This window comes from Alosa sapidissima, chromosome 3, assembly GCF_018492685.1.
Source record: "Alosa sapidissima isolate fAloSap1 chromosome 3, fAloSap1.pri, whole genome shotgun sequence".
Lineage (NCBI taxonomy): Eukaryota > Metazoa > Chordata > Actinopteri > Clupeiformes > Clupeidae > Alosa > Alosa sapidissima.
Genome location: NC_055959.1, coordinates 10,298,139 through 10,326,015, shown reverse-complemented (window position 1 = coordinate 10,326,015; position 27,877 = coordinate 10,298,139). Strand labels below are relative to the sequence as shown.

The 27,877-nt window shown below is 42.5% G+C and overlaps 2 protein-coding genes across 2 annotated transcripts in view; both read left to right on the top strand.

Annotated features, from left to right (window-relative positions):
- asic1a (acid-sensing (proton-gated) ion channel 1a) overlaps positions 1–17,749 on the top strand; it is a 41,309-nt gene extending 23,560 nt beyond the window's left edge. The window contains exons 4-11 of the mRNA XM_042085938.1: positions 2,220–2,367; positions 2,582–2,709; positions 2,854–3,004; positions 3,295–3,351; positions 14,573–14,726; positions 15,077–15,168; positions 15,494–15,573; positions 15,777–17,749. Of these exons, the coding sequence (XP_041941872.1) occupies positions 2,220–2,367; positions 2,582–2,709; positions 2,854–3,004; positions 3,295–3,351; positions 14,573–14,726; positions 15,077–15,168; positions 15,494–15,573; positions 15,777–15,896 (930 nt within the window). The 3' untranslated portion in view covers positions 15,897–17,749. The remainder of the gene's footprint in view (positions 1–2,219; positions 2,368–2,581; positions 2,710–2,853; positions 3,005–3,294; positions 3,352–14,572; positions 14,727–15,076; positions 15,169–15,493; positions 15,574–15,776) is intronic.
- Positions 17,750–19,527: 1,778 nt separating this feature from the next.
- Positions 19,528–27,855, top strand: gpd1a (glycerol-3-phosphate dehydrogenase 1a). The gene is made up of 8 exons (XM_042085973.1): positions 19,528–19,676; positions 23,773–23,950; positions 24,151–24,291; positions 24,694–24,832; positions 24,968–25,080; positions 25,465–25,701; positions 26,732–26,838; positions 27,083–27,855. The coding sequence occupies exons 1-8, from the start codon at positions 19,633–19,635 to the stop codon at positions 27,177–27,179; spliced, it is 1,056 nt and encodes a 351-aa protein (XP_041941907.1). The 5' UTR covers positions 19,528–19,632; the 3' UTR covers positions 27,180–27,855.
- Positions 27,856–27,877: the final 22 nt, after the last annotated feature.

Below are 27,877 nucleotides of genomic sequence, written 5' to 3'. Positions count from 1 at the left end.
AGAAAGGTACCGCGGCAGTCCTTGTCGTAGTCATTTGCCAGAATCGATCATTTTTCTCTCTTTTCCTTTCTCTCTCTCTCTCTCGCTCTCTCTCCCCCTACACACACACACATGCGCGCGCACACACATACACTTACACATGTACACAGACACACATAAGTAAAATTATTAGTCATTCTGGAAGAAATCGATCTATAATGGCAGATAAGTAGGTGGTCTAAAACAGCCACTTTGTGTGTATTCTAGAGTAACCTTAAAGCACAACTATGCCCACTTAGTAATGGTAATCAATTTGAAAAAAGGACAGCCGTTTTGAATGTGTGACCGGTGAGAGAGCTTTGTTCCATTGTATGTGTATGTTCTCAGTGGGTGAGATCGGGGGTCCACTCTATTATTAGTGAGTGTTTCCAAGCCAACATGTTGGAGCAGAATTACATCTCTGGAATCCCTTCTTGGGCTGGTGTAAAGAATGAGAACACGTTCATGGCCCAGTAATGTCAGAGTGTGTTTCATAACGGTATCATCCCAATGTGTGTGTGTATTCTTCTGTACATGATTTTTTTATTTGGAGAGGCGAGCGAACCAGATAATTCACTAGAGGCAAATCAATGAAACCCCCAGGGCTCCATCCATAAATACAAACACATAGGTTTCTGTAGCCTACTGTATCCTTCAGCCAGCTGCTGTGTCCTTACTCTGAGTATGTGTATCTGTGTGTCAGGACGAGACTGTTCACTTTCCTCAGAGAATATTGCTTTGTTTCTATGGCAACGTCTGTAATAAAATTCTGCATGTATGTTCAACAGAAGAGGAAACAGATGTGTGATTTTTCTTCTCTCTCCCACTCCCTCTCTTTCACTCTCTCTGTACCTTACATGCTCTTCACCTTGTAAACCCCCTTAATCCGTCATCTCCTGTCCTCATCCTCAGCATACACACACACACGAGCACACACACACACACACACAGAGAGAGAGACACACAGACACACACACACACACACACACACACACACACACACACACACACAAACAGACACACACACAGACACACACTCACACACACACAAACAGACACACATACACACACACACACACACGCACACACACACATGCACACACATGCAAACACACACACATGCACACACACACACACGTTCACACAAACTTCCCCCACTCACAACCCCTCTGTTCCAGTGCCATGCTGGTTCATGCAGTAAGCTGCTACCACCTAGTGGGCTTGACATCAAAGCATCAAAGAAAGGCTTGTCTAGTAGTAGTACTGAATATAGAGTGCCAAGTGCATTCAAGGATTCAAAGATTTAATAGGGAAAAAATCTTGGGTTAGAAGCTCACAGGGAAAACATCCATAAATTTTTAAATAAATGTGTTAAACTTCAAGTATCAGGTAGTGACAGTCTGTATTTTTATTGTTTACCATGCATAAAGTAGTGGGAATTAAAGGTTCTTTAAGTCTTGTTACACGGTTTCTAAGCTAGAATTTTTTTGTCACATACAGCAATCATCTCCTCACGGTCCCCTAGCTGCCTGATTACATTGTACAAAGAACACGGTCTCTGTGGACAGCCCAGGCTCCAAAAACTGCAATGAAACATAACAAACTGTTCCAGCCAATCACCGACGAGATGCACGTTCTTGACAGTTTCAGTTGCACAGGAGGGAGATGGAGGGAGGGAGGGAGGGGCGAGCTAGCTTTCTCTTTTGTATGAAATGTCAATAGAAGTGACGTCACCCAACCGTGCTTAGAGAACCTTTAAAGATGTTGGGAGCAGCTGCAAGGGGCGGTGGAGGGGATTGAGGTCGATCTCTGTGCCCGGGTACTTAAAGATCTCGACCTTTTCCACCACCTGTCCTTCCAGCCTGAGTGGTTTGTAGAGAGGGTGTGGGGTGTCAGGTCTTCGGTTCCACCCACAACTAACTCTTTGGTCTTACCGATGTTCAATTCCAAAGGACCATGCTGTTCACATACTGCCTGTCCTCGTCTGTCTGGTGGGCCACCAAAGCCATGTCATCATGTTTAAAAAGGGACATTCCGTTGTTGCAGATGACAGCCCTGTGGGACCCAACTATTTAATCTCATCTGTATCTGATTAGTATTTGATCCAGATGTTGAGGTCTGTCCTTCATAAAGTTCTTAACCCATAGTAACATTTTCTCTCTCTCTCTCTCTCTCGCTCTCTCTCTCTCTCTGTGTTTCAGGTGTTTACACGCTATGGGAAATGCTATACGTTTAATGGGGGAAGTGACCAGTCCCCACGGATCAGTGTGAGAGGTGGAATGGGCAGTGGCCTGGAGATGATGCTGGACATCCAACAAGACGAGTATCTGCCTGTGTGGGGAGAGTCAGGTACATGGAACAGAGAGCGAGAGAGAGAGAAGTTAACTTATCTTGAATCTTTGTGTGTGTGTGTGTGTGTGTGTGTGTTTGTGTGTGTGTGCATATGTATGCATGTATGCATGTGTCTGTCTGTGTGTGTGTTTGTGTGTGTGTTTGTGTGTGTGTGTGTGTGTGTGTGTGTATAGTGCTAACCTCTCTGATGTCCCACATCTCCGCGCTGTAGATGAGACATCTTTTGAGGCCGGAATCAAAGTTCAGATCCATGGTCAGGATGAGCCGCCCTTCATCGACCAGCTGGGCTTTGGGGTAGCACCAGGCTTCCAGACGTTCGTCTCATGCCAGGAGCAGCGGGTCTGTACATGTATTATTACAGTAATATGTGTGGATTTCTTAAGTGTGTGTACGGGTGTCGTTTTGTATGTGTTGGGGTGTTGGTGTATATTAATGTCTGAAACGCATTGCGCGCGTGTGTGTGTGTGTGTGTTTTCTCTTCAGCTGATGTATTTACCTCCACCCTGGGGAGAGTGCAAGATGACTGCCATAAGCTCTGACTTCTTTGAGGTGTACAGCATCACCGCCTGCCGTATTGACTGTGAGACGCGCTACCTGGTGGAGAACTGCAACTGCCGCATGGTGCATATGCCTGGTAATACCCCCATCTCCTTCAACACTTTCATTTCTCTCATTTCTCTTAGTTTATCTGTCTCTGTCTCTCTGCATTTCTCTCTTTCTCTTTCTCTCTCTCTCTCTCTATCTCTCTCTCACACACACACACAGACACACACACACACACACAGCACTTTTAATTTGTTTATTGTTAGTGATAATTCATAAAAGTGCTTTGTAGTGGTATCGTTCATGTAGTGACGCTCATATTTCAGTTCTGTGATCTTCAGAGAGGTTTAATCATTTTTAACACTCTGCTGCCCCATGCAGGTGATGCCCCATACTGCACGCCAGAGCTCTATAAGGAATGTGCTGATCCTGCTCTAGGTAAGGACTAAGGAGCCAAACCACTGGTAACTGGTTAACCCGAATAACTGATAGTTTAACCGCTGCACTGAGCAGCTATTGATTCTAAAGTGCCGTGTTGTTTGGAGATAGTTACCTGGGTAAGCCACTGCTTCGTAGTATACCCCTCTGGCCTAACTGGGCTCATCGCGGAAGCTAAATTATGGGTTTACTTTATCCCTTAGGCCAGGGGTGGGCAACTAATTTCCCCAAGGGGCCACATGACAAACTGGGACTGTTGAGGAGGGCCGGACCCAAAATACCATACAGTATTTAATCCTCATTCTCGAAAATGATTTTTTGACATTGACATTTTTTTTTTCAGTTTTCAAAGACTGATATAAAAAAGTACTACAATATCTATATAATTAGGCTAGGCCATGAAAATGTGAGTCAGTACAACCATAGGCCTGTGCCACCATTTCATCAATATTTCAGCAATATTTCATCATTAAATCATTACCATCATTAAATTAACTCTATGCAGAATTAGACTATGAAAATGTGAAGCAGACAATAGTAGGCTGTCATTAGTTAATCAACATGCACAAAGAAAACTATTTTAAAAATGTAGGTGTTGCACACGCAGAGAAGAGACAATATTCTTCAGTGCCACATATTTTATTTTTTTAAAGTTTGATCTGAAATCAAATAAAGCATCAAAACAAAAGTGCATGAGTGGCTTGATACTCGTTCGTCTCGTTGGCTTCAAATAACTAACCGAGACTTGCTGTTTTACATTAACATTAACTCGCATTACAAACAGCAATGCATTAACATTCTCGTTCGCATAATCACCCGCAAATATCCCAAACAGCCTACTCGTTCACATCAGGCTATGATGGCTAGTTACTGGTTCGAGCAGACTGGCTTAGCTAGCTAGCATCGATTACAAATAAACATGTATTTGACGAGTGAACACATTTTACAGCGTGTATCATCTGCTCAAACATTACACAAATTACTAACAAATGAATTACATATCCTTCCTGTGATTTCGGACTCACCTGAAATCAAATAAAGCATCAAAACAAAAGTGCATGAGTGGCTTGATACTCGTTCGTCTCGTTGGCTTCAAATAACTAACCGAGACTTGCTGCTGGCTAGTGGCTACCTAATACCAGCGTTCTCACAGCGCCACCCCATGACACTTTCCGGTACTGCATATTGTGAGTCTTAATTCTAAAAGACCAAAAATAAGAATGGGGGGTCTGACCAAAACAAGAAACAAAGTACTTAACAACAGCCACAACCTTCTATGGCGCCACACCCTCCCCCACTTTTTTTTAAAATGTCTCCTGACATTTCCAATAATTAAAAGAATTTCAATTATCTCTACAACATTGCTGAACAGGTTAGTAATAAACCTAAGCCCTAGTATGAATTACTTTCCACAGGAATGGAATACAAAGTAATTCGTTTGTACTACCTTGCCATTTAGCTGGTTTTCAAAAGACAAAATCACATAATGTACATATTCAGCACATCATATCATAATAATACATTAACCCATCTCTGAGCAGACAGTGTTTGTGCTTTGTGTTTTTTTTTTTCTTTTTTTTTTTTTTTTTTTGTTATTTAAGTCCAATGACTGCTATGTGTGTATATAACTCATTTCAATGTCTCTCAAAAGTCCAGGGTCTCCACAGAAACTGACGACAAGAAGGAGTCAAACTTATTCCTTTCACTGCTGTGTTTCTTGACATCACAGTGGGTTCTCCAAACTCATTGTAAGTAAGTATCTTGGGCTGGCGCCGTTCCCTCTGGGGGTACGGAGACCTCTGTGGTGACTGCTGCACATCCTCGTAGTCCGATTCTTCTTCCATGGCATCTTCCTCCGCTTCCTGATGTCTCTGCTGCACATCCTCGTAGTCTAATTCTTCTTCGATGGCTTCTTCATTCTGCTGTAAGACATCCTCCACTACTGTTCTCTCAGCCTCCAATTCATCTTCCCCAGAGAGACCATGGTCTAAATCCACTGCTTGTGCTGGTTCAAAAGGCTCTGCTTCTGCATTCAGAGTGATGAGCCGATCACCGTCATCACTAGGCAATGGAGGATTGTAGGTCAGGACATAACTCTCACCCTCATCGTCTCCATCTGTGTCCCAGGCTGATGGTGTTGTTTGCTGTCTGTTCCCATGTGGCATCTTTGCTCTCTTTTGTGTGACATGTTTCCTCTTCACCAGCGGTTCTTCCACAGGTAAACAGTCGCATGGCAGAAGAAGATTCCTATGCACTACACGGGTTTTTCCACCAGTCTCCGGTCTGATTTCATACACAGGGCTGTCAGAGCTCTTTCTGCTCAAAATCTTGTACACTGTGTTTTCCCAGTATGACCGGAGTTTACCCGGCCCTCCTCTCTCACTCAGGTTACGAAGAAGGACCCTGCTGCCAACTTGGAGTTCAACACCCTGAGCCTTCCTATCGTAGTATCTTTTTCCTCGCAAAGCCTCTTTCTCTGCTGTTTTTGATGCAATTTCATAGGCCTCATGCATACGCGCTTGCCAGTCTGCGACATAGTCTGCATGGCTTTGCTGTTTCTCCTTGGCTGGCAGGTTGAACATGAGGTCAATAGGAAGACGAGGAGAGCGACCAAACAACAAGAAATAAGGGGAAAACCCAGTTGCTTCACTGCGCGTACAATTGTACGCATGGACTACCTTTGGCAGTGAACGTTTCCAGTCTGTTTTCTCATCATCATTCAGTGTCCTGAGCATGGATAAGAGGGTCCTATTGAATCTCTCCACTTGCCCATTTCCCATCGGATGATAGGGGGTCGTGTGAGAACCACGCATACCAGACGCCTTCTGCAACTCAGCAAACAACTGGTTTTCGAACTCTCTCCCCATGTCGTGATGGATCTTCTCTGGGAACCCAAACTTCAGTGTGAAATCATTAAACAGGCATTGCACTACAGTCTTAGCAGACTTATTCTTTGTGGCATAAGCCTGGGCGAACCGTGTAAAGTGGTCCATTATGACTAGTATGTATTCATACCCCTGTTTGCATGTTTCCAGGTGAAGAAAATCTACTGAGACTAGCTGAAATGGATGTGTTGTCTTTATAGACATCAGAGGTGCGCGGGTCACTTTGTTTGGTTTTTTTCTTTTTAAGCACTCACATTCGCTCGTGACAAAGTGTTCAGTATCCTTTTGCATTCTGGGCCAATAGAACCTATCTCTGATTAAGGCCAGTGTTCTATCAACCCCAAGATGCCCCATCTCTTTATGTAATTCCCTGAAAACCACCATGCGGTGTTCTTGTGGTAGCAGGAGCTGCTCTCGGTTTCCTACTCTCCTATACAGGATTCCTTTATCATTCACATGAAGTTTGTCCCACTGTTTGAGCAAGAGTTTCACATCTGGGTGCTCTATCCTGAGGGTCTGTCTAGGTGGCCTGTGACCGCCGCTTTTGTACTGCAGAAGCTGGCTGATAACGGCATCTCTCTCTTGACTTTCCCTTATCTGCACTGGTGAAAAAGGCTGGCTAGGGGACTGTATGTCAGTGTCTCTAAGAAGGTCTATGGCCTGTAGACTCACCATGTTTGCCCAGAGTGGGGGATCACTGGATTTCATCATCACTCCCTGCATAGATGCACTGGTGACACTGTGGCTCACCTCTTCTGTGCACTGCCTCACAAACTCATCGAAGTCCAATGGCATGCGGGAGAGGCCATCTGCGTCTGCATTTTGTTTTCCGGGCCGATATTTGATCGTGAAATTAAAATCGGCCAGCTCGGCAACCCACCTATGGCCTGTGGCATTTAATTTTGCAGTTGTCAGGACATATGTTAAGGGATTATTATCCGTGTAAACTACAAAATGTGGGGCATGAAACAAATAATCCCTAAAGCGTTCACAAATGGCCCACTTAAGTGCCAGGAACTCTAATTTTCCGGAATGCATATGATAGTTTTTCTCTGGGGGTGTGAGAGTTCTGGAACCATATGCAATCACTGACATCTCCCCTGCCTGTCTCTGATATAACACACAGCCTAGACCTTCCTGTGATGCATCACAGTGAAGTACAAATGGTTGTGTAAAATCTGGGTAAGCAAGGATAGGGGGCTCTGTCAAGTGGTCTATTAGTGTGTTCAATGCATTTTGGTGGATTTGAGTCCAGCTGATAGGGGTACCGGGTGGTATGTGACCCCTTGCCTTTGTGCAGAGTCTTTTCTTGTTTTTATTTTGCTTGGGAGGTGAAAACTCACTGGGGGGTACAGCCAACAGCTGATATAAGGGTTGTGCTACTCTAGAGAAATTGGGAATATATGTCCTGTAGTAGGAGAGGAATCCCATCATCCTCCTAAGTTCTCCCACAGTGCGTGGCGTTCGATGCTTCAGGGCCTGAACAGGAGCTATCTCAGCTGGATCCATTGAATACCCGTCTTCTGACACCATCCGTCCCAGGAACCGTACTTTTCTTCTGAATATTTCACATTTGTGTGGACTGAGCTTGACCCCGTGTTGCTGATACCTTTGCAAAACTGTTCTGATATGACTGACATGATCATTGAAAGAGGTACTATGGACTAAGTTATCATCTAAATATGGCTGGCAGATAACATCCCGCAGGCCTTCTAAGCAGTCTTCCATGTTCCTTTGAAATTCGGCAGGGGCTGAACTGAGGCCAAATGGGATTCTGTTCCACTGGTACAGCCCCCACGGTGTTATAAAGGCTGTTAGTGGCCTGCTCTCTGCCTCCAGAAAGCCCTGGTGGTAGGCTTTCCCCTGGTCCAGCACAGAGAACCAGGAGCTGCCACGAAGGGAATCAAGCATATCCTGGATCCTTGGGATAGGGTGTCGGTCAGGCACTGACTTGCGATTGAGTTCCCGGTAATCACAGCATAGCCTCAAACTACCATCCTTCTTCCTAACACAGACAATAGGAGAGGAGTAGGGTGATCTGGACTTGCTTATCCATCCACGATTCAGTAAGTCTTGGAGATATTCCTTAACTTCCTGATGGAGGGGCTTTGGCACTGACATGTATGTCCTCCGTACAGGTGTCTTGTCATGCAATGTGATGTGCATATTGAGGGAGGGGATACAGCCAACATCATGGTCATCAAAAGCAAATGCATTGCATTCCTCTCTCAACAGCTGTCTCACTGTTTGTTGTTGTGTTTCCCTAAGATGGTCTAGCTTAACAGGTGGGTCATATTGGGTTGGCCGTGGTGTCTGAGGGTGTGGTGAGCCTGTTGTGGTGAGGGCTACCTCGCATTGCTGTATTGTGGGCTGTGTCCAGTGAGCTGCCAGTGAGCTCTGAGTTTTATCTCTTTGGCTGAGCTCAGTTGTAGCGGGGTAAGTTGTCTTTATCAATTGAAGGTGGCCCAACATCAGGCGTGGGCCAAGGGTCACTCGATGCATGTTGGTATTAGCAATGGACACAGGCACATAGATAATTCTCTCACCTGTTACTCTAACAAGGCCTTCTTGCATGACTAAACCCTCTGGCATTTGTGTGGACATACATGGCACAAATAGCAGATTCTCACCTAAGAACTGTTCACCGACACGTGCCCGAGCATAGATGGTGGTTATCTGCTCAGCAGCCAGGTGTACACTTTTCTTGCTGGTCCATGCTGTCCCCACATTTCCATCTGTATCTGCAGTCTGCATGAGGTTTATCATTGACCTTGCTGTTTTAGCAGACACTGAGAAGGCCTGGCTTACAACCTGAACTGAATTCAGCTTTGATCGCTGTTTGTCCCATCTGTTAATCAGCTCCTCAATAACATTAAATCCAATGATTGGATTTTCTGCTACATTCGAGTCACTTGTCACCAGCATGGGCACCTGCAGTGTTTCTCTGGTGTGAGGTTCACTGCTCAAACAAAATCTCACCTCCACCCAGCCATCAAACGGGATCTCTGTCTGATTTGCAGCTAATCCAGTTAGTGTTCCCGGCCCCAGGAGCTCTTCAATTGGTCTGACAATGCTGGTGGGTAGATGTTCCTTCCTCCAACCATCATTTATAATGCTAGCCTGGGCCCCGGTGTCCCATAAGGCTTCCACAATGACATCATCCAGCTGGCAATGAACCAGGCATCTCTTTCCGATGAGATCCAGGAGTCTGGCTTGATGCTGAGGGAAAAGGCGGCTGGCATTGCCGGCAATTGTGCTTTCAACAGTGTCATTATGCATATCACACTCGTTACTGTTATGCTTAGCTTGGGGTGGTTGTGAGGCCTGCAGGAACGCTGAACTTCCATGGGACCAGGAGGGGGAGTGGGCTACTGGGGGTCCCGGTTCAGCAGCCCCCTCTCGTTTCCCTGTGCTGGTCTTCTTTGTCTGCATCCCCGAGAGAGATGCCCATCTTGCCCACAACGATAGCAGTGACTACATGTCTCACCTCTCTGCGCATCTTGGCATGGTCTGCATCCCCTCGGCCGCCTCTCAGCTGGCAGTGGTGTCACGTTTGCATATGTGACTGTCTTGGTTGCCTGAATTGTCTCACAGAACATCTTCGTCATTTCCTTCATATCTGCTCTGAGGTCCTCAATCGCTTTGGTGGTATCCATGCCAGCCCATTTGCACTGTCCCTGCTTTTTCTTCTCCCGTGATGTAGCTGTCTCCTTCCCCACTGCTTCTTCTTCTGGATCATGTGTCCCTGTCTGTATTTCATTCAGTTTGAGGGGTCTTGGTACAACTGTTTTTTTCAGCTTGTTTTGTCTTTCAAACTCTAAATTTGCAGCTTCACCTAATTTCTCTATCAGCTCCTCATCTGTAATGTTGGGATTGCTGAGATAAGGCTTTATCTGAAATTTAACTGAGTCACTTAAAAGTCCAGTCTCTACAGAGCGAAGGAATTTCTTTTGTATTAATTCTAGACTAAATTGCTCATCAACCTCATCATCATCTGATGTGCGCAGTAATTTCTCCCTCAATTCTATTGCCCTGAACAAGAAGTTCTGGGCCGACTCTTTGGGTTCTTGGGTAATGTTCATTAGCCTATGCAGCAGATCTGACGATGAATCAATCTTGTAATGCCCCTTCAATATGGTCTTCAATGACTGAAGTGTCATGTTTCGCTTAATCTCCAGTAGCTCTCTCAAGTGAAGGCCAGGACTCACTGCCCTTATGACAGCCTCAATGATTTCCGTCTCAGTGTAGCCCTTCTTTAGACCTGACTCGATCTGGTTGGTGAGGCTTGTGTAGGAGAGTTTTTCTTTCTGGCCGGCTTCTCCGATCTGTCCAAAGATTCTGAATTCCTTTCTGAGGGTAACCTCAGGCACCGGACCAGTCACTGGGGCTGTGGGGTCTTTCAGCTTCAGCTTTTCCTCTAAGGCCTCTATCTGTTCCTCCAGAGTGCGTTGTGCTGCTGACTGTGCTTGTTGCAGCTGTGCATATTCTTTTTTTAACTGCTCCAGCTCTTGTTGTCTGCTCATGTCTTTGGGGTCTGAAGGTGTTTTATTTGGCTTTTCTTGCAATGTTTCCATAAATGACAAGAGGTCTCTGAGGAATTGTAAGAACGTCTCAGCATCTTCTTCACTTGCCTCAATCTCATCCAAACTCCTCTCCACCATTCTTGTTAATGCACGCCTAGACTGTCCTTCAAATCCACCCACAGGTTTGCTGCATTTAATGTGATAGCACACTTTGATGAGATCAGGAGTTTGCAGTGTCAGTAGCTTTGTGCTCACAGTGTCTTGTAATTCCTCCATATCTTCCGATTTCTTCTCTAAGCAGGAGTGTCCGTCCGGATACCGTCTCCTCAAGTACTCAGAAGTCTTCTCCTGGCTGGCTCGCCAAAAATATGTTGCACACGCAGAGAAGAGACAATATTCTTCAGTGCCACATATTTTATTTTTTTAAAGTTTGATCTGAAATCAAATAAAGCATCAAAACAAAAGTGCATGAGTGGCTTGATACTCGTTCGTCTCGTTGGCTTCAAATAACTAACCGAGACTTGCTGTTTTACATTAACATTAACTCGCATTACAAACAGCAATGCATTAACATTCTCGTTCGCATAATCACCCGCAAATATCCCAAACAGCCTACTCGTTCACATCAGGCTATGATGGCTAGTTACTGGTTCGAGCAGACTGGCTTAGCTAGCTAGCATCGATTACAAATAAACATGTATTTGACGAGTGAACACATTTTACAGCGTGTATCATCTGCTCAAACATTACACAAATTACTAACAAATGAATTACATATCCTTCCTGTGATTTCGGACTCACCTGAAATCAAATAAAGCATCAAAACAAAAGTGCATGAGTGGCTTGATACTCGTTCGTCTCGTTGGCTTCAAATAACTAACCGAGACTTGCTGCTGGCTAGTGGCTACCTAATACCAGCGTTCTCACAGCGCCACCCCATGACACTTTCCGGTACTGCATATTGTGAGTCTTAATTCTAAAAGACCAAAAATAAGAATGGGGGGTCTGACCAAAACAAGAAACAAAGTACTTAACAACAGCCACAACCTTCTATGGCGCCACATAGGCTATGTTTTTGCTTTAACTTTATGCACAAAACTGCGATTGGTCAACTCGCCCTGTTTGTTGAGCCGGCTGCTTCAAGCAACCTGTGGGTAGTAGCATCATACTAGTTCGCTAACATAAGCTTTGCAAATAAACTCAGACATATTTTGGTTACAGTGACGGGGTTATACGAATGTAAACTGTCTATCTGCCAGTAACGTTTTGAAATTAACACTTCGTATCGCCAACAAACAGCAGGAGTTCGTTCTGACAACCTTTGCGGTGGTGAGCGACGCAGACATAAGAGACAAAACTTTTTACGCCGACTTAAAGGCAACTGCATTGTATCGACGCAGAAGCACAAATTCTATTCGCCAGCACATTAGTGAGGGTGTTTACATCGTACATCACACAAATGTATGGGCGTACAAATAGCAGTCGCTTTCAAAATAAAAGCAACGATATTGATTTGCGTGCATTATCTCTATGCTAGGCTCTTGACTATTGTTCTTTCACGGACCTTATGCGGGCCGGTCAGGGAAAGCCCACGGGCCTGATGTGGCCCGCGGGCTGTATGTTGCCCATGTATGCCTTAGGCTAATGTGGCTCTAAACAAGCATATAAGATGGCTTTTAAGTCTGGGCTTGTCTGTGGGTGGTACTAGATTTCCCAAAACTTCATGCATAGATGCAACTTATCCTCAAAGCCATTTTTGGTTCCAAGTTTAGAATGGGCAAATACATTCAAATTGAAAACAAAAACATAGGACAGGATGTAGAATGTGCTATCTCCTAAGTTTGTGATGGTGATTACCAGACATGTGGACTCGAGTCACATGACTTGGACACGAGTCAGACTCGAGTCAGACTTGACTTGATAAAATTCGGCATGACTTGCGACTCGACTTGGACTTGAATACTATTCACTCAAGACTTGACTCGGACTTTGCCTCTTTGACTTGTGATGACTTGACATGTCTCGAATCAAAAACTAAATTTCCTGATCGTGTACCAGTCAACCCAGAGACGCTTTCCCGCGACTAAAAAAAAAATAATAAAATAAAATAGCGGAGACAAGCGGCCAGAGCACAGTTCAGTAGATTACTGCCACTACCCCCACACGCGTTACGCACTGTGTGTAGGGCACCAAGAGACAGAGGAAGGACCAACATTTAGCCAATCACTAGTAGCTTTACTGCAAACTGATTTGCACTCTTGTTAGAGAACGTTTGTCAAAAAGCACCAACAGCATGTTACATAAAGATGATACTTTTCGAGTCCTCTCCATTAAGATCCAACTTAAACTTATGCTAAGCTACTGCATTTAATTGAGAACACATCTAAGCACGCACGAGAGGGAGAGAAAACGAGTAGGTTCCAGCTGGCTTGTCATTGTTGATGATGATTGATATCTTCTTTTAAATATAAGAAACATATAAAAAGAAATCGTGGAGGCAAAAAAATACGAGATTAGAGGAGATTGTGAATTTATCCGTTTCTCACTAGCCTACTATACTGTTATAAACTATGAGATCCAGGTCACTATGACATAGCTGCACTCACTGTGATTTGGAAAGTGGACAAGAATATTATGAAGAGTTGTCTTTGCCTTGTGTAATGGAACTGGTGAGTCTTGAAGTATTCAATAATTGATTTACATGAAGCACATGATATGCCGATTGAAACGCATTCCACTCAGCTACTGTAGCTAGGTGGCTACTGGCTACCAGGCTCATAATTCACTTTTAATTGCAAACAGAAAATGTCAAGCAAGCATCATGTCATACATGCTTCTCTTTCCAAAGGAATGAAAGCTGTTTGTGCCAACTTAATATCATGCTTATCATTGTTAAAATTGTGCTATACATGTGGCACAAACAAGTTTGTGGACTAGCCATAGGCTATATTTGAACGGAGCTGGTAAAAAAAGATCATTATGAGAACGTGTGGACAGTGGCACACAATGGGCTTAAAGTGACCGTGCACCATTTACAAATTAGATAAACAGCATCAAATGTCTAGTATTTCTTAAGAAATGAATACTTTAAAACAAAATTACTGTCATTATTATCTTTTAAATAATATAAAACTGTTGACCTTGGCTTCCCTTATGAGTCACCACTGGCAGACAGCCTAATAAATTGTTTGCAGGCAAATCTGTGGCCTAGCGCAGTGAAATACCATCAGTCAAATTATTACTCGTCCTTACAGTGGGCTCCGCAATTTGGAAAAACATTATATATATTTGCAGCTGTGCTGAGTGTCATGTAGCTATCCATTTTGTAGAGATTACTCAGGTATGCACATGTGTATATTACACAGGTATGCACATGCATATGTCGTAAAAGATTACAAGACAGAAACATTGAACATATTTTAATCTGTATTTATAGAAAAAATACTGTGGATTAGATGGAAGTGCTAAAATTATGATCGATAGTCTAATAATGGCATTATTAAGTGAAGAGTACCTGATGACTTGTTCAGGACTTGAAAAAGATTGGGACTTGGACTTGGACTCGACTTGGCTTTGATGTGACTTGGACTTGGACTCGACTTGCCCTTCTCTGTATTTACTTGGGACTTGACTTGGACTTGACTGCTAAGACTTGGGACTTACTTGTGACTTGCCAAACAGTGACTTGGTCCCACCTCTGGTGATTACTGTCGACAGCACATTTACACAGCCATTTGGTCTTTCATCAGACCAGAATAATCTTGTTGTATAACCTACACATTTTTGTGGAACTCTTGTTTGTCTCCCCAAAAGACTTCTTAGTGGAGCGAGACAATGACTTCTGCATGTGCGACTCCCCATGCAACATGACACGCTACAGTAAGGAACTGTCCTTTGTCAAGATTCCCAGCAAGGCTTCTGCTAAATACCTGGCCAAGAAGTACAACAGATCAGAGGAGTACATTGAGTGAGTAGCCTCAAGAGTTTCAATGTGTGTTTGACAATGAAAGGCCCTTTTGCTGCTTTAATTCTGTCAGGTATGATTTGGTTGTGTCCTTTTGATCCATCCTGTTCCCTCTTGTGTGTGTGTGTGTGTGTGTGCGTGTGACTGTGCGTGTGTATGTGTGTGTGTGTGTGTCTGTATTTTTGTATATTTATTTTGCCATCATTGGCTTCCGAGAATAAAGGTTAAATTCATTAATTAATGTGTTTTCTTTCTGTAAATGTAGCCAAGCATATTCAGTACACTTCCCAGAACATATAAATGCATGTGTGTCCATGTACGAGTTGTATGTGAATTGTAATTCTTGTCCGTAGGGATAATATATTGGTGCTAGACATCTTCTTTGAGGCACTGAACTATGAGACCATTGAACAGAAGAAAGCCTATGAGGTTGCTGGACTATTGGGTGGGTCTCTCCCCCTCCCTCCTCACCTTCTCTCTGTGCTCTCCTCTGCATGAATCACACATAGTTCACATTCACACATTCTCATGGCTAGAAAGATTTTAATGGTATTGTTGAGCGCAGTTCATTCATCCATTGTGCAGTCTTCCTTGAGATTTTCTCTTTTTAACCTTTCCTTTTTGAAGGTTTGCACTATAGTATAGTTGCACTATAGTTTGTAGGATAGTTCATAGGGGAAATATTTCAGATTCTGTCCCGAAATTGATCAAGGCAGGAATGAGTTATGATTGTAATCTTGTCGTATTGTAACTATTGGCATTTGTGGTAGGTGATATTGGAGGGCAGATGGGACTCTTTATTGGAGCCAGTATCCTCACCATCCTGGAGCTGTTTGACTACTTGTACGAGGTAAGACTCAGGGTGGGACCTGTATGAGGGAAGGTGGGTTGGGATTTAACTCACTTGCCTAGGTTATCTTTTTAATGTTCAGAGATTCTAATGCTCTAATTCCTAACCATTTTTAAAAAATGTATGGTTAAATTGTATTGAGTGTCAGATGAAATTATCCTTATGCTACTTGCTACGTGTGTGTGTGCTTTTGTTTCCCTCAGGTGATCAAATACAAGTTGTGCCGCTGTTCTGACAGGAAAGACTCGCATGGTGCTGGAGGCAGCCAGGGGGCTGTTCTTAGGTTGGATGATGTCAAATGTCACATGACTCATTATCCATAGCATGGGATCCTTATCAGTAGCTACAACTTGGTTTCAGTAGCCATCGTCTCACTCCAGAACCAGCCAGCACTTCAGAGTCTCATCTTCTGGGGTCTTTTACGAGCATTCTGCCTCTGAGGATCTCAAGGACCAAATTTGACACATTCCTGTATTAGGTCATCAAGTACTTAGATTGTCATGTTCTGGGAGGTTTTAGAACCTCTGTTCTAGCATTCTCTTTTGGTTTGTTTTTGTGCTCAGTAAATCTTTGTTCTGTAAAGATTTTGTAATGAGAAAGCTCACAGCTTTGACTGCTGTGAGTGTTGACGATGAAGATCTTTTTCTGATCAGTGATCACTGACATTGAGATTGATACTCTCCTATATTTCACCACATTCACTTTCAAAACATGAGTCACATCCAAATATATGCACTATGCAAGAATGTCATTTTTACAGTTTGTCTGTAATGTCCTTCATTTGAACTTAAAGAATATCTTGAAATCTAAAGGTTATGATTGAATGGATATTGTCCTAGATAACCACATAGATGACCAGGTCATTTCTATGAGCGTTGACCCATTTACCACTAAGGAGGAAATCCATTTGATGTGATGTGTGTGTGTGTGTGTGTGTGTGTGTGTGCGTGTGTGTGCGTGCGTGTGCGTGCGTGCGTGTGTGTGTGTGTGTGCGTGTGTGTGCGAGCGTGTGCGCACATGCGAGTCTGGGTCTATGTGTATGTATGTCTGCTGCTGTATGTGTTTGGCTCTATGTGCGTGTATGTATTGGCTTCCTGTAAGTAAAGACATGTTGTTAAAATGATGTGTTACAGCTCTTGTTGTTTGCTTGATGTTTATGTTTATGGCATAATTTTCCCAGTTCATTCATGTAATTCAAATGCTGCCCTGAGATGTTGGCATTCACTTCTGAATTGCATGGAATCCCATGATATTGTTTGTCAAATGTTGGCATGTTTGTATGTTTGTGTTTGTGTATGTATACGAATGGAAAAGGTTTTTGTCTACCTGTTTTTTTGTATGTGTGTGTGTGTGTGTGTGTAAGAGAGAGAGACACATAGAGTCAGAAAGAAAGAGAGAGCATCTATATTGCACCTGTGTTTGTCAGCAGTATTTGCATGTTATTGATGACATGTTGTCCATACCCAACTCAACAACATTGCCTGAGCTGCCTTGCGCAGCAAAGGCCATTTATTTGGACACTTCCTAAAAAAACTGAACAATCCATTGGTACTAAAATGATATTTTGCAACAAGATAAATATGATCTGCTAAATACACAAAGTGAAACATATTGACCGCGAGGTATACATCTGGGATGTGCAACACTAAGGCCTGCACACTTGTTTGGGGTAATGCAGTCTGTTAGTATGGTATACTTTACACTGAGAATGCTATTTTTGTTGTCCAAATGTATTTTCTTACTCAACATCATGTCTCCTCGACCTGTTCCAGAATCTGCAGTGTTCACACAATGAATCTGATAATTCATGCTGGGCTGCCAGGAGCCTTAAACTTAAAGGCATTTGAAACTGGATAGCGCTTAGCATTATGACCTTAGCATCGAGCATACCACTCTAGTCATAATCTAATGAATCTTATCCATCTGCACCATGATGTTCCACAGATGTGGCCATCACCACACTTCAGTGTGTCAGACACTTGTACTGGGACCTGTAGACGGTGGGCATTCTCACACCTCCTCTCACTGCCCATCACTGCCACTGACATTCACTCCTGTAGCTTGTTACCGAGGGAAGGGGCTTGTGGAACAGGTTCCATGGGTGGCAGTTGATGTGGAGGGTTCAAATGTGGCCTGTAGGGGCCACATCATCAAAGGCCTTAAAAGGAATGCTTTTTGTTGGGCAATACATGCCTGGATTAGTAGATTTCTATGTCAGTTGAAGCTTGGTATACCCCTTCTTTATCACCTTCACCTTAGCCACTCTGGCCCTGGATAAGGAACCAAATGCCAGTGTATCTTTTATTCTAGATGTTTTGTTTTTCTTCTGTATTATAAGCACAACAATACAGTAGCATCAACATTGAAATTGTTGTTAGTAACCTCCTTTTCAAGGAGCTTGTTTAAAGCATAATTGTTTTTTACATGGTTGATGTGGTTACTGTGGTTCCTTAAAATGTTTTTGATGTTTTATACATATAGTTTAATTTGTTAGTTGACATGTTTTATTCATATGACGTGCTAAAATAAAAAAAAGTTAATATTTCTGTTATCTTGTCTGAACAACTTTACCTACAGTACATTTAGAGAGCTATATGTTTACTCACAAACACACACACGCACATGTATATCTGTATACAGATACAGTATGTATGAGGTTTCTTTGGCAACATAACACAAACACGTGATTTAATAAATGAACAGTTATCTACAGTTGGAACGGTGCGGTGAAGATAAAACAATGTGCCAAATCAGAAGAGTCAAGAACATCAGGTTTTTTCCAGCCTTTTTAGTGCTTGATGTGTTTTGAGCCTTTACTATTTGCATTACAATCCTACTCTCAGATTAAAACAACATGTACACAGACAAGATGACCTACGAGACTGACTGACAATGAGCAGTTAATCAGTGAACAACTTGCTCCTGACATTGTCAATAACTGCACAGTGGCCTAACTTTGTAATGGTAATTTCCACTCAAAAATGATATCTTGATACAGTTATCTCTGTAATTTAATGTGGATGACCTAGATGTAGCCCATTTACATACACAGTTAAGCCATTGGGTGTGGAAAATGCATCATGAATTTACAACTGCATTTTAATGGGGGTAATCCCTACACAGATGGTATGCTGATATTGACATGTCAAATAACAAGTACTACTGGGTCTGAGACATAATCAATTTACCTCAGTCAGTGCATAACAAGATTAAATAACAATTTGGCTGTCAAATTTCAGTGAGGGTATTTTACAATGTTTATGAAAATTGTTGTAAAGGGAGGATAGCCTCCTCTGAGAAACACCAGCGGAGATCATATGAGGCAAACAGCTGCTGAACCAAAACATTGCACTCCAGGTTTGGAGTCAGCAGAGAAAATAGTCCACTGGTGCTCTCCTTGTCAACATTCAACTACAGTGACCGGTTTCTGACAGTGATACTGTGAACTGTATAGATCCATTACTTTTATTCATACTCTTCTGAGCCTATGAGCTGGAACGCCTCATGCCATAACATTTCTACTGCAGGCAATATATAACATACCTAACAAAATTCCCATTATTTTCTTGACTGACTAATATACAGTATATGGTTGTTTTAATGAATGTAGTCTTTTATGTGCTGTGGTCCAAGAATGGGGCTATTATTTGCACAGGGTAGAGGGCCAATGAACGTGCCAATAGTGAACAAAGTTCAGCGCAGTGAAGTACTTTATTTGTTCTTTCCTTTCTGAGCTCTGCTACAGCCTGCAGCCTGTATGAGCTGTCTGTGAAAATGTCTTCATAATAGCATGAATAAACGCCTAAAACTCTAAAGATATCATGTTAATTCTAGCTAGAATTGCACTACAATTAGCTTATTTACCTTCAACCCACTGGCAAATAATAGAACGCAAAAGCGTGGGCGGAGTTTAGGTTTCCCCTCTTACTGACCAATGAGTTGGAGGGGCGGAGATTGTCGCATAACAGGCCGAGCTGTCTCTTGTGGGTTGATTGAAATGTACAGCTAGAAGCGAGGATACCCTTCATTGCTGCAAGTCGCGTGACTAAAACTGAAGCAATGGCCTCTCCCAAGAAAGTTTGCATTGTTGGATCTGGAAACTGGTAAGGCTTAACAAAAGTGCTGCTAGTGTGTCCACTGGCCTCGCTGTTGACACCCGTGAACAGCTCGTTCGTTCACGCTCTGTGCTCAGATTTCAGTTTAGACGTGTATGAATGATGACATCCGTAATAAGCTCTCTGTAAATTGGCTGATGCCTTATTATTAATAGCCTTTTGTAAGTATGATGATTCAAGGCATTTTTTCCAAAATTTGCTGTTTTGTCACTGTGCACCCCTCAGTGCATGCGCTTGTCACTCAACCTGTTGAGTGACAAGCGCATGCACTGAGGGGTGCACAGTGACAAAACAGCAAATTTTGGAAAAAACCTGTTGGGAGATTTTTTTGTCTTGAAACCATGTGTCCCCTTGTTCAGTCTCTTAGTCTTAGGGATTTTAATATTAATTTAACATTATGCAGCAACTGTTTGGCTATGTTAGTGAGATCTGTGCTGAGCTTTTCTGAAATCCTTAATGCCTACCAGAAGGCATTGACTTCGTATACCTTGGTGGACCTGGTTTGCTTTCAAGTGAATGCTTTTGTCCAGAAATGGCATACTCAACAATGTTAATGTCTATAAAGCCATATAAACTATACAAACTACAATGTTAAGTCATGTGAATTTGAGATGTATGGCAAGCCGATTAAGCATTTATTCTGATATCTTGATATCAGGCATAATTGTCATGTACATGTAAGCCATTTTTGTCAACTAGTTAACTAGTGAGCCATGTTTGTGTGAACTAGTTAACTAGTGAGGGCCAAAATATGCACACTAGTTAACTAGTGGGAGCCAAAAGGCTCACTAGTTAACTAGTGAACACAATTTAGCTTCACTAGTTAACTAATGAGAGCCAGAAATGTCTACTAGTTAACTAGTAAAAGCCAAAATGCATACCAGTCAGCTAGTTGAAGGCTTTTGGGTCTCACTAGTTAACTAGTGACAGCCAAAAATGTGCACATGAGATTTGTACTTTACAAGTATAAGTAAAAGTACAACAGTACAACAGTCAGATGTCTACTTAAGAAAAAGTACTGAAGTACTTGTTTTTAAAAGTACTTGAGTATCAAGAGTACAAGAGTAGCCTACATTTTCTAAATATTGCATTACTACTGCCACAGTGCTTACATTTACAGAAACGACCTACATGGAGTTATGAAAAATGTTAACCTTGGAGAATGTGAAATTGAAAGTAAAATCAAGTAATTTTCATCTTTTTACCATTAGTCAGTGGGCCAAAACTGATATTAAAACTTTGTCGGACACTTTTTGGTACAAGCATACAACCTATCCAGTATTAATATTTAACCCCTCAACATGTGTTCTAGCCAGGTTGTCAGCTTAGAAAATGCTTTTTTGTCCATTTTAATAGGCCTACTATATTCTTAAAAGTGGTAAAAGCTAATTTTTTCCCCCAAAGTGCTTTAATTTTCTTCCATGTTACCTACTGTAATTTTGGGCAAATATAATCCCACTTATGTGCAAGCATGATCATTAGGGTGGTTGTCAAGCTGATTTTTTTTTTGTGTGTGTATGACTTAAAGCAATTTCAGGCCAATTTGTTGGTTTCCTGCTCAACACGACATGCCAACAATAAATGTTGAATATCTCCACAACCACAAGGACCATATACATAGAAATGGTATCAAATGAAAGCCAATACTCATGGGATGTCTGCTGAAGTGTCAGAATGAACATGTATTGTACAGTGTAAGAGACAACAGAACTAGAACATAAAAAAACAATCTTCGCGTGGATGCAAGGAAAGTGGAAGTCAGTGCAGTACCAGGCAGTGTCGATGTCGAAAAGTAGAATATTTTGTAGTGGGCCATGTGGATGTGCCTGTGCAGCTTGGTGCAAGAATACTCAGGTACTCGCATCATTATTATTGAGCTTTGCCACATTATATGCAACTATATTGTTTCAGATTATTTGGCATGATATTGTTTTTCCTGTTTTGTAGATTAGATTTATATTATGCCCTTGGATGCATGCATGCATGTTTTGTATTGGGAAGGTATTCATTATCAAAACAGTAAACTCTTCTTTTGTGTCCCTGACCAGGACTCAGATTGAGCACATGGACATGGTCCCTGGGTGCCTTCTGTTGGCTCCTACCTGAGTGTCACTGCTTGGATGGGGAAAAACATACCTTTGCCATATGACGATTAGTTATTACATTACATTACATTTGGTGACACATTTTTAACCAAAGCGACTACCAACATGGTTAACAGTTTAAGCTTTTTAAAGCAATTCTCTCAACAAATTATAGGACAATTAAAAAAAGCTCTAGTACAATAAGAATAAGTGCATCAGTGAGTGCTGTTTTTTAAACAATCGAGAATCAGTTCTAGTCAGGCAAGTGCTAGGATCAGCAAGACCAGTTACTAACTAGTTACTAACCCCTAACCCTAAAGAAGTGAGAGAGCAGTTATGTTAGGATGGAATTGATAACTATAGTGATATGTTAATTAAATATAATTTGTGTTACAACCTGGTACATTAATGAAGTCAAATAGCACCATAGACCACCATCTACAGTTCTACATTTCCGCCTCGACATTAAAGAATTATAACTTCTGCAGCATTGCACTGTCTCTCCCTACAAGCTTTAAACTTGGCTTGACTCATTCCCATAGATAGGGGTACTGATTGATAGAGGTTTTGGGATACTATGTTATTTTTCCAAGCTGATATACACTTTGAAAACTGGTTCTCTTTAGGCGGAGATTGTTTTTTTCATGTTCTAGTTCTATTGTCTCTTACACTGTACAACAAATGTCAGTGTAAGCCCATGAGTGTTAGCTTTCATTTGATACCTTTTTTATGTATAGGGTCCTTGTAGTTGTGGAGATATTCAACATTTATTGTTGGCATGTCGTGTTGGGCAGGAAACCAAAACATTGGCCTGAAATTGCTTGTACAAGTCACACAAAATAAATTTCAGCTTGACAACCACCCTAATATCTTACCTATGGGTGTCTTCTACCTAAAAGAATTGGGTGACAGCTTGTACCAAAACATGTCCGCAAAAGTCTTAACGGAAGTCCTTTTCAGAATTGGCCCCCTGACTACATGTTGCCGGGGATGGGCAGTATTTCTAATACATGTATTTAAAATACGTATTTCAAATACAAAATACTATTTTGTAATTGAAACACTTGAAGCTAAAACTATCATTAACTTGTTCAGAAAATTGAAATAGTCTGGCGAGGTGTGGCAACAGGTTGACACATTCCCGGGATGGACCTGCTGCGTCTTCATCCATTGTTTCGTCCATGGTTTCATCTCTTATCTAAATCTGACCATGGAGTTGACTTTGGCGGAAAGCTGAAGGTGATTGCTGATAGGCTGTCCCAATCAGTGGCGCCTGCACAATCCAATCATGTTTGAGAGGGAAACAACAAATTGAGGGTTTCCGAGATTTTTCTTTTTTCTTTTTTTTTAGAAGAAGAACGGGTACTCACGGTTATGGATAGAAATGTAGTGGAGTAAAGAGTACAATATTTGCCTCTCAAATGTACTTGAGTAAAGTCATGAGTACTCCCCAAAAATGATACTCGAGTAAAGTACAGATCCCTCAAAATTGTACTCAAGTACTGTACTCAAGTAAATGTACTCCGTTACTGTCCGGCTCTGCATTTCAGTGTCCACTAGTTAACTACTGAACATGCTGAGCATTACTAGTTAACTAGTAAGATATGAAACATATGAACTAGTTAACTAGAGAGAATTTGGGCCTTACTAGTTAACTAGTGAGCATTTTGGCTGTCACTAGTTAACTAGTTCACACAGAAATGGCTCACTAGTGGACAGAAATGGCTTGCATGTACATGACAATTATGCCTGATATCAAGATATCTGAATAAATGCTCAATCGGCTTGCCATAGAGATGGTAGCCTACAATATCACATACTTTTTTGAATTGGAATTAACTTGACAGAATAGGATAGTGTTATCAGAAGAACTTGTTTGTGTTTTGTTTTAGCCTGACTGAGTGTGGTGGTCAGTCACATGAATTTGTTAGGGGTCCGTCCGTCAGCATCTCCTGTCGGGTCGCTGACACTGTGCTCTTCACTTCCCCTTTTCTCGCCAGGGGCTCTGCCATCGCCAAAATAGTGGGAGCAAATGCGGCACAGAACCCAAAGTTTGACAATGTCGTCAACATGTGGGTTTTCGAGGAGATGGTCGATGGACGCAAGCTAACTGAGATTATTAACACCGACCACGAGAATGTGAAGTACCTCCCGGGGCGGAAGCTTCCAGACAATGTGGTGAGGGAGCATCAGCATTGCACCCATACAGCACTACAGCTCTGCCATCTGGTGCGAGACTGCATTGGTGTATAAACTCCTTTTACTCAGTCCCTTTGTGTGTTTGTGTGTGTGTGTGTGTTTGTGTGTGTGTGTGTGTGTGTGTTTGTGTGTGTGTGTGTGTGTGTGTGTGTGTGTGTGTGTGTGTGTCTGTTTATCAGTTGGCAGTGCCAGAGCTGGTGGATGCAGCCACTGGAGCCGATATCTTGGTGTTTGTGATTCCACATCAGTTCATTGGGAGAGCGTGCGACTCCATTAAGGGGAAGATCAAAAAGGATGCTCTTGGACTGTCACTCATAAAGGTGCTTATTTTCTCACATTCTTCCAGTTTTCTCTCTCCCTGTAAATTCAGACATTTCACCTTCGATTTGTCAAACATTCACAGAGTCATAGCGTGTTTGTATCAATGCGCCTTTCCCACAGTAGCCAATTAGTGGTCTGTGTTTTAAAATTCCTCTTTGCTCTTAAAATGATGAAAAATCTAGTGACGTAATTGCATGGGACAAGGGTGAGTCAGGCTTGTCCTCAGTGTTCTCTGTGCATGCCCCTCTTTTGGATCAAGGTTCAGGGCAGACAGCTGTGACCTTTGACCCAGTTTAAAAAACAAGAAGAGGTTTTTTTCCCCTCCCTTTGGTTGCCTAAGCCGTATACCCTGCAGTGTGCAGTGTGGCTGTTGGTGAAATAGTCAGTTTTGTGTCCTGCAGGGAGTGGATGAGGGCCCGGAGGGCCTGAGGCTGATCTCTGATGTGATCCAAGAGAAGCTTGGCATCACGGTCAATGTTCTCATGGGGGCCAACATTGCCAATGAAGTAGCAGATGAGAAATTCTGTGAGACAACAATCGGTAAGATTAGCACATTGCTGTGTGTGTTTGTGTCTGTGTCTCTGTCTCTCTGTCTCTCTCTCTCTCTGTGTGTGTGTGTGTGTGTGTGTGTGTGTAGGGTGGTGTGTGAATCTATCTCTTGTATGGCTTTCCCAGGTTGTAAGAACAAGGCTGATGGTGTTTTACTGAAAGAGCTGTTGCAGACAAAGAACTTCCGCATCACAGTGGTGGAGGAGTCAGACGTGGTGGAGATCTGTGGAGCGCTCAAGGTAAACATCGCCAGCCCATCTGTCTGCTTTCATATCTGCACTCAGTGACTATTCTGATGGGAGGCAAAGTACGGTTATAATTTATTTGTTCATGAGTCTGAGACTGGTGAATGGCAATTACTGTTCATAAATGTTGTAGGGTTTGGAAAAAGGATTAAGGATTGTCTGTGAACAGATTATACGTTTCAGTCTAAGAGAAATTATCTAATAAGGTTGGTTTAGCCTACTCTCATTGCTGGTCATATTAGGTTTGCATGGTTCTTGTTGAGGCTACTCTTGACTTAAGGAATGTTCTCAGTGTCTTGACATTTAGTTGAAGCAATTGAGACCAAGGCTACTGGTTTTCATCTTAATTCATAATAAATGGACACCACTTTTTTTTAGAACATTGTTGCGGTGGGTGCGGGCTTTTGTGACGGACTGGGATTTGGCGACAACACCAAGGCAGCGGTCATCAGGCTGGGCCTGATGGAGATGATTGCCTTCGCACGCCTCTTCTGCACCGCAGGGCCCGTGTCCTCGGCAACCTTCCTGGAGAGCTGCGGCGTAGCCGACCTCATCACCACGTGTTATGGAGGACGCAACCGCAAAGTTTCTGAGGCCTTTGCCAAGACTGGCAAGGTAAGTCATGGGATGCTTGTCAGTTTTGGCTTGGTGTAAATTTCATTGCATTGAATATCCTCTGTGTGATAATGTGCCAAAAATTTGGCTTACAGGAGTGCTAATTCACTAATGTATGTCTCAAAGTCAGGTGCTCTTTTAGAAGAGTTGTTTCGACTTATTCATTTCTCCATGAATTTGACAGTTTGTTCAGAAGTGGTCTGAATTTTGGATGAGTGGTTTTGTTTTATTTTAGACCCCGTCAGATCTCCATATATTGCCTCTCATGGTACACTCCTACCAAAGGCTGATGTTACATTGAACAATGTAAACTGCCCCACTGTTTATGTCTGAGGCCAGTTGGGACGGGCAGCTGTGTGAAAATTACAGCCAGACCCTCCCTGAAGGTCCGAAAGTTATCTGTAGATTAGTAAATTACGCTTCTGAATTTTACATCTTAAGTCTGGATCCATTTCGAGATCATAACAATGGACTAGATAAGCAGTCTTTTGTTATTTATGATGTGTGGTGTCTTTGAGGCTCCACAGCAAAATAAGGAAAACTGACCACAGCCCAGATAGTTAAGGCCTGTGGAATCCTGTGGCCTCTTTGTTTTCCGGTAATCAATTTTGAAGAACTACAATTCTTGCAATGTAGAAAGTAGAGGTGTTTTTCTGTTATCTCCTACTCTGTCATCTGTTTGTCTTTGTTGTTCTAAAATCCCTGGTATGTTTTATTTGACATGATTAAAAAAAACATTGAGCACAAGAGGTTCTGTGGATAAGCACTGTTTCTGTAAGAACACTACTGATGGTGAAGTGATTGCATTATCTAATGAGACACTAGAATAATCCTTTAACAAAAGATGCTCACAAGTTATTGTAAGATATCATCTTGCAAGTTGTTGCATTCTCCTAATTAAAAATGTGTGTTTATGGCCCCATTGAATGATGCAGTAATGTCAGCTTATTCCAGCCTCTTCATTTCTTTGATTTGTGGGCTTGTTTAAACAGTTGTGGTGTGCCCCTCTGACCCATGTCCCTGTGTCCAGTCCCTAGAGGAGCTAGAGAAGGAAATGCTGAACGGACAGAAGCTTCAGGGTCCAGCCACCGCGGCAGAGGTCCATCACATCCTCAAACACAAAGACCTCCTGGACAAGTAAGGATCATTAAATATTACAATATCAACAGTACTGGAACACACACACACACTCTCAAAATATCAGAACGCGCACACACACATCAGACACACACACTAGCAGGGTTCTTGTGGACCCAGAGGAACAAGTCAATCACATTAAATACTGCCAGCTTGGCCAGCACTAAATGCAAGTGGGAGGTGGGGTGTTATCTGTCTGCACTTTTTAATCACCGCCCTTGTCCTGTTTTGGCTTTTTGTCTAGGTTCCCTCTCTTCAGTGCTGTCTATGAGATATGCTACCAGGGCCGTCCAGTCACAGAATTCATTGACTGTCTACAAAACCACCCAGAACACAAGTGAGCCTCCTCAGGAGGCCTGGGCTGCCCACACGCTCTGCCTCCCTCTCACCCTATGTGTGTGTGTGTGTGTGTGTGTGTAGGCTGAAGCAGGCTCCATGTCTTTGATCTGACCATGGTGAAATTGAAGTGTAGTCTCTCAGAGCCTCAGCCATTTTTTCCATTTTCCTCACTCACACATACATTCTCCAGCAACATGTATAGTGAATTGTAGTTTGTCTTCAGATGGGTCCGTATATTCTGTATGACTGTAAACACGATGGGCACCAATTTGTGTAGAAAGTTGGAAGAGGTGTATGTGTTTTTATATATGGGTGAGAATGAGAGACTGAGTATTGTCGGGCCTCCAACCCTGAGCTGACGGTGAGTATTGAGTGCTTTCCCGTAAACACTGGGCAACTATGAGGGGGGCATCCATCTCCAGTGATTCAACTCAACTGTCTAACGCACAAGTTTCACTGGTAGTGCTGGAACCACTTTAAATCTCATGCTTGACCCAATCTCATGCTTGATCATCAGTATAAACACAAGCCAATGAATGAAAGATCAGTCAATGTATCACCACCATTGTGCCTTGAATCTTGAACATGAACATGTCCTGAGATGGTACTGTCTCATTTTTTAAAAATGTTATAATATGAATAAATTATACCAATAAATAAAAACAAATGTAAGAATTATATTTTTGTAATGCTGCTGCTA

What these genes read in the sequence shown, in the direction of transcription:
- gpd1a (XM_042085973.1), top strand. Translation starts at nt 19,633, where the DNA reads ATGGCCTCTCCCAAGAAAGTTTGCATTGTTGGATCTGGAAACTG. An exon ending in ATTCTGTGAGACAACAATCG is followed by an intron (nt 24,833 to 24,967) that starts GTAAGATTAGCA and finishes TGGCTTTCCCAG; the next exon opens with GTTGTAAGAACAAGGCTGAT. An exon ending in AGATCTGTGGAGCGCTCAAG is followed by an intron (nt 25,081 to 25,464) that starts GTAAACATCGCC and finishes ACTTTTTTTTAG; the next exon opens with AACATTGTTGCGGTGGGTGC.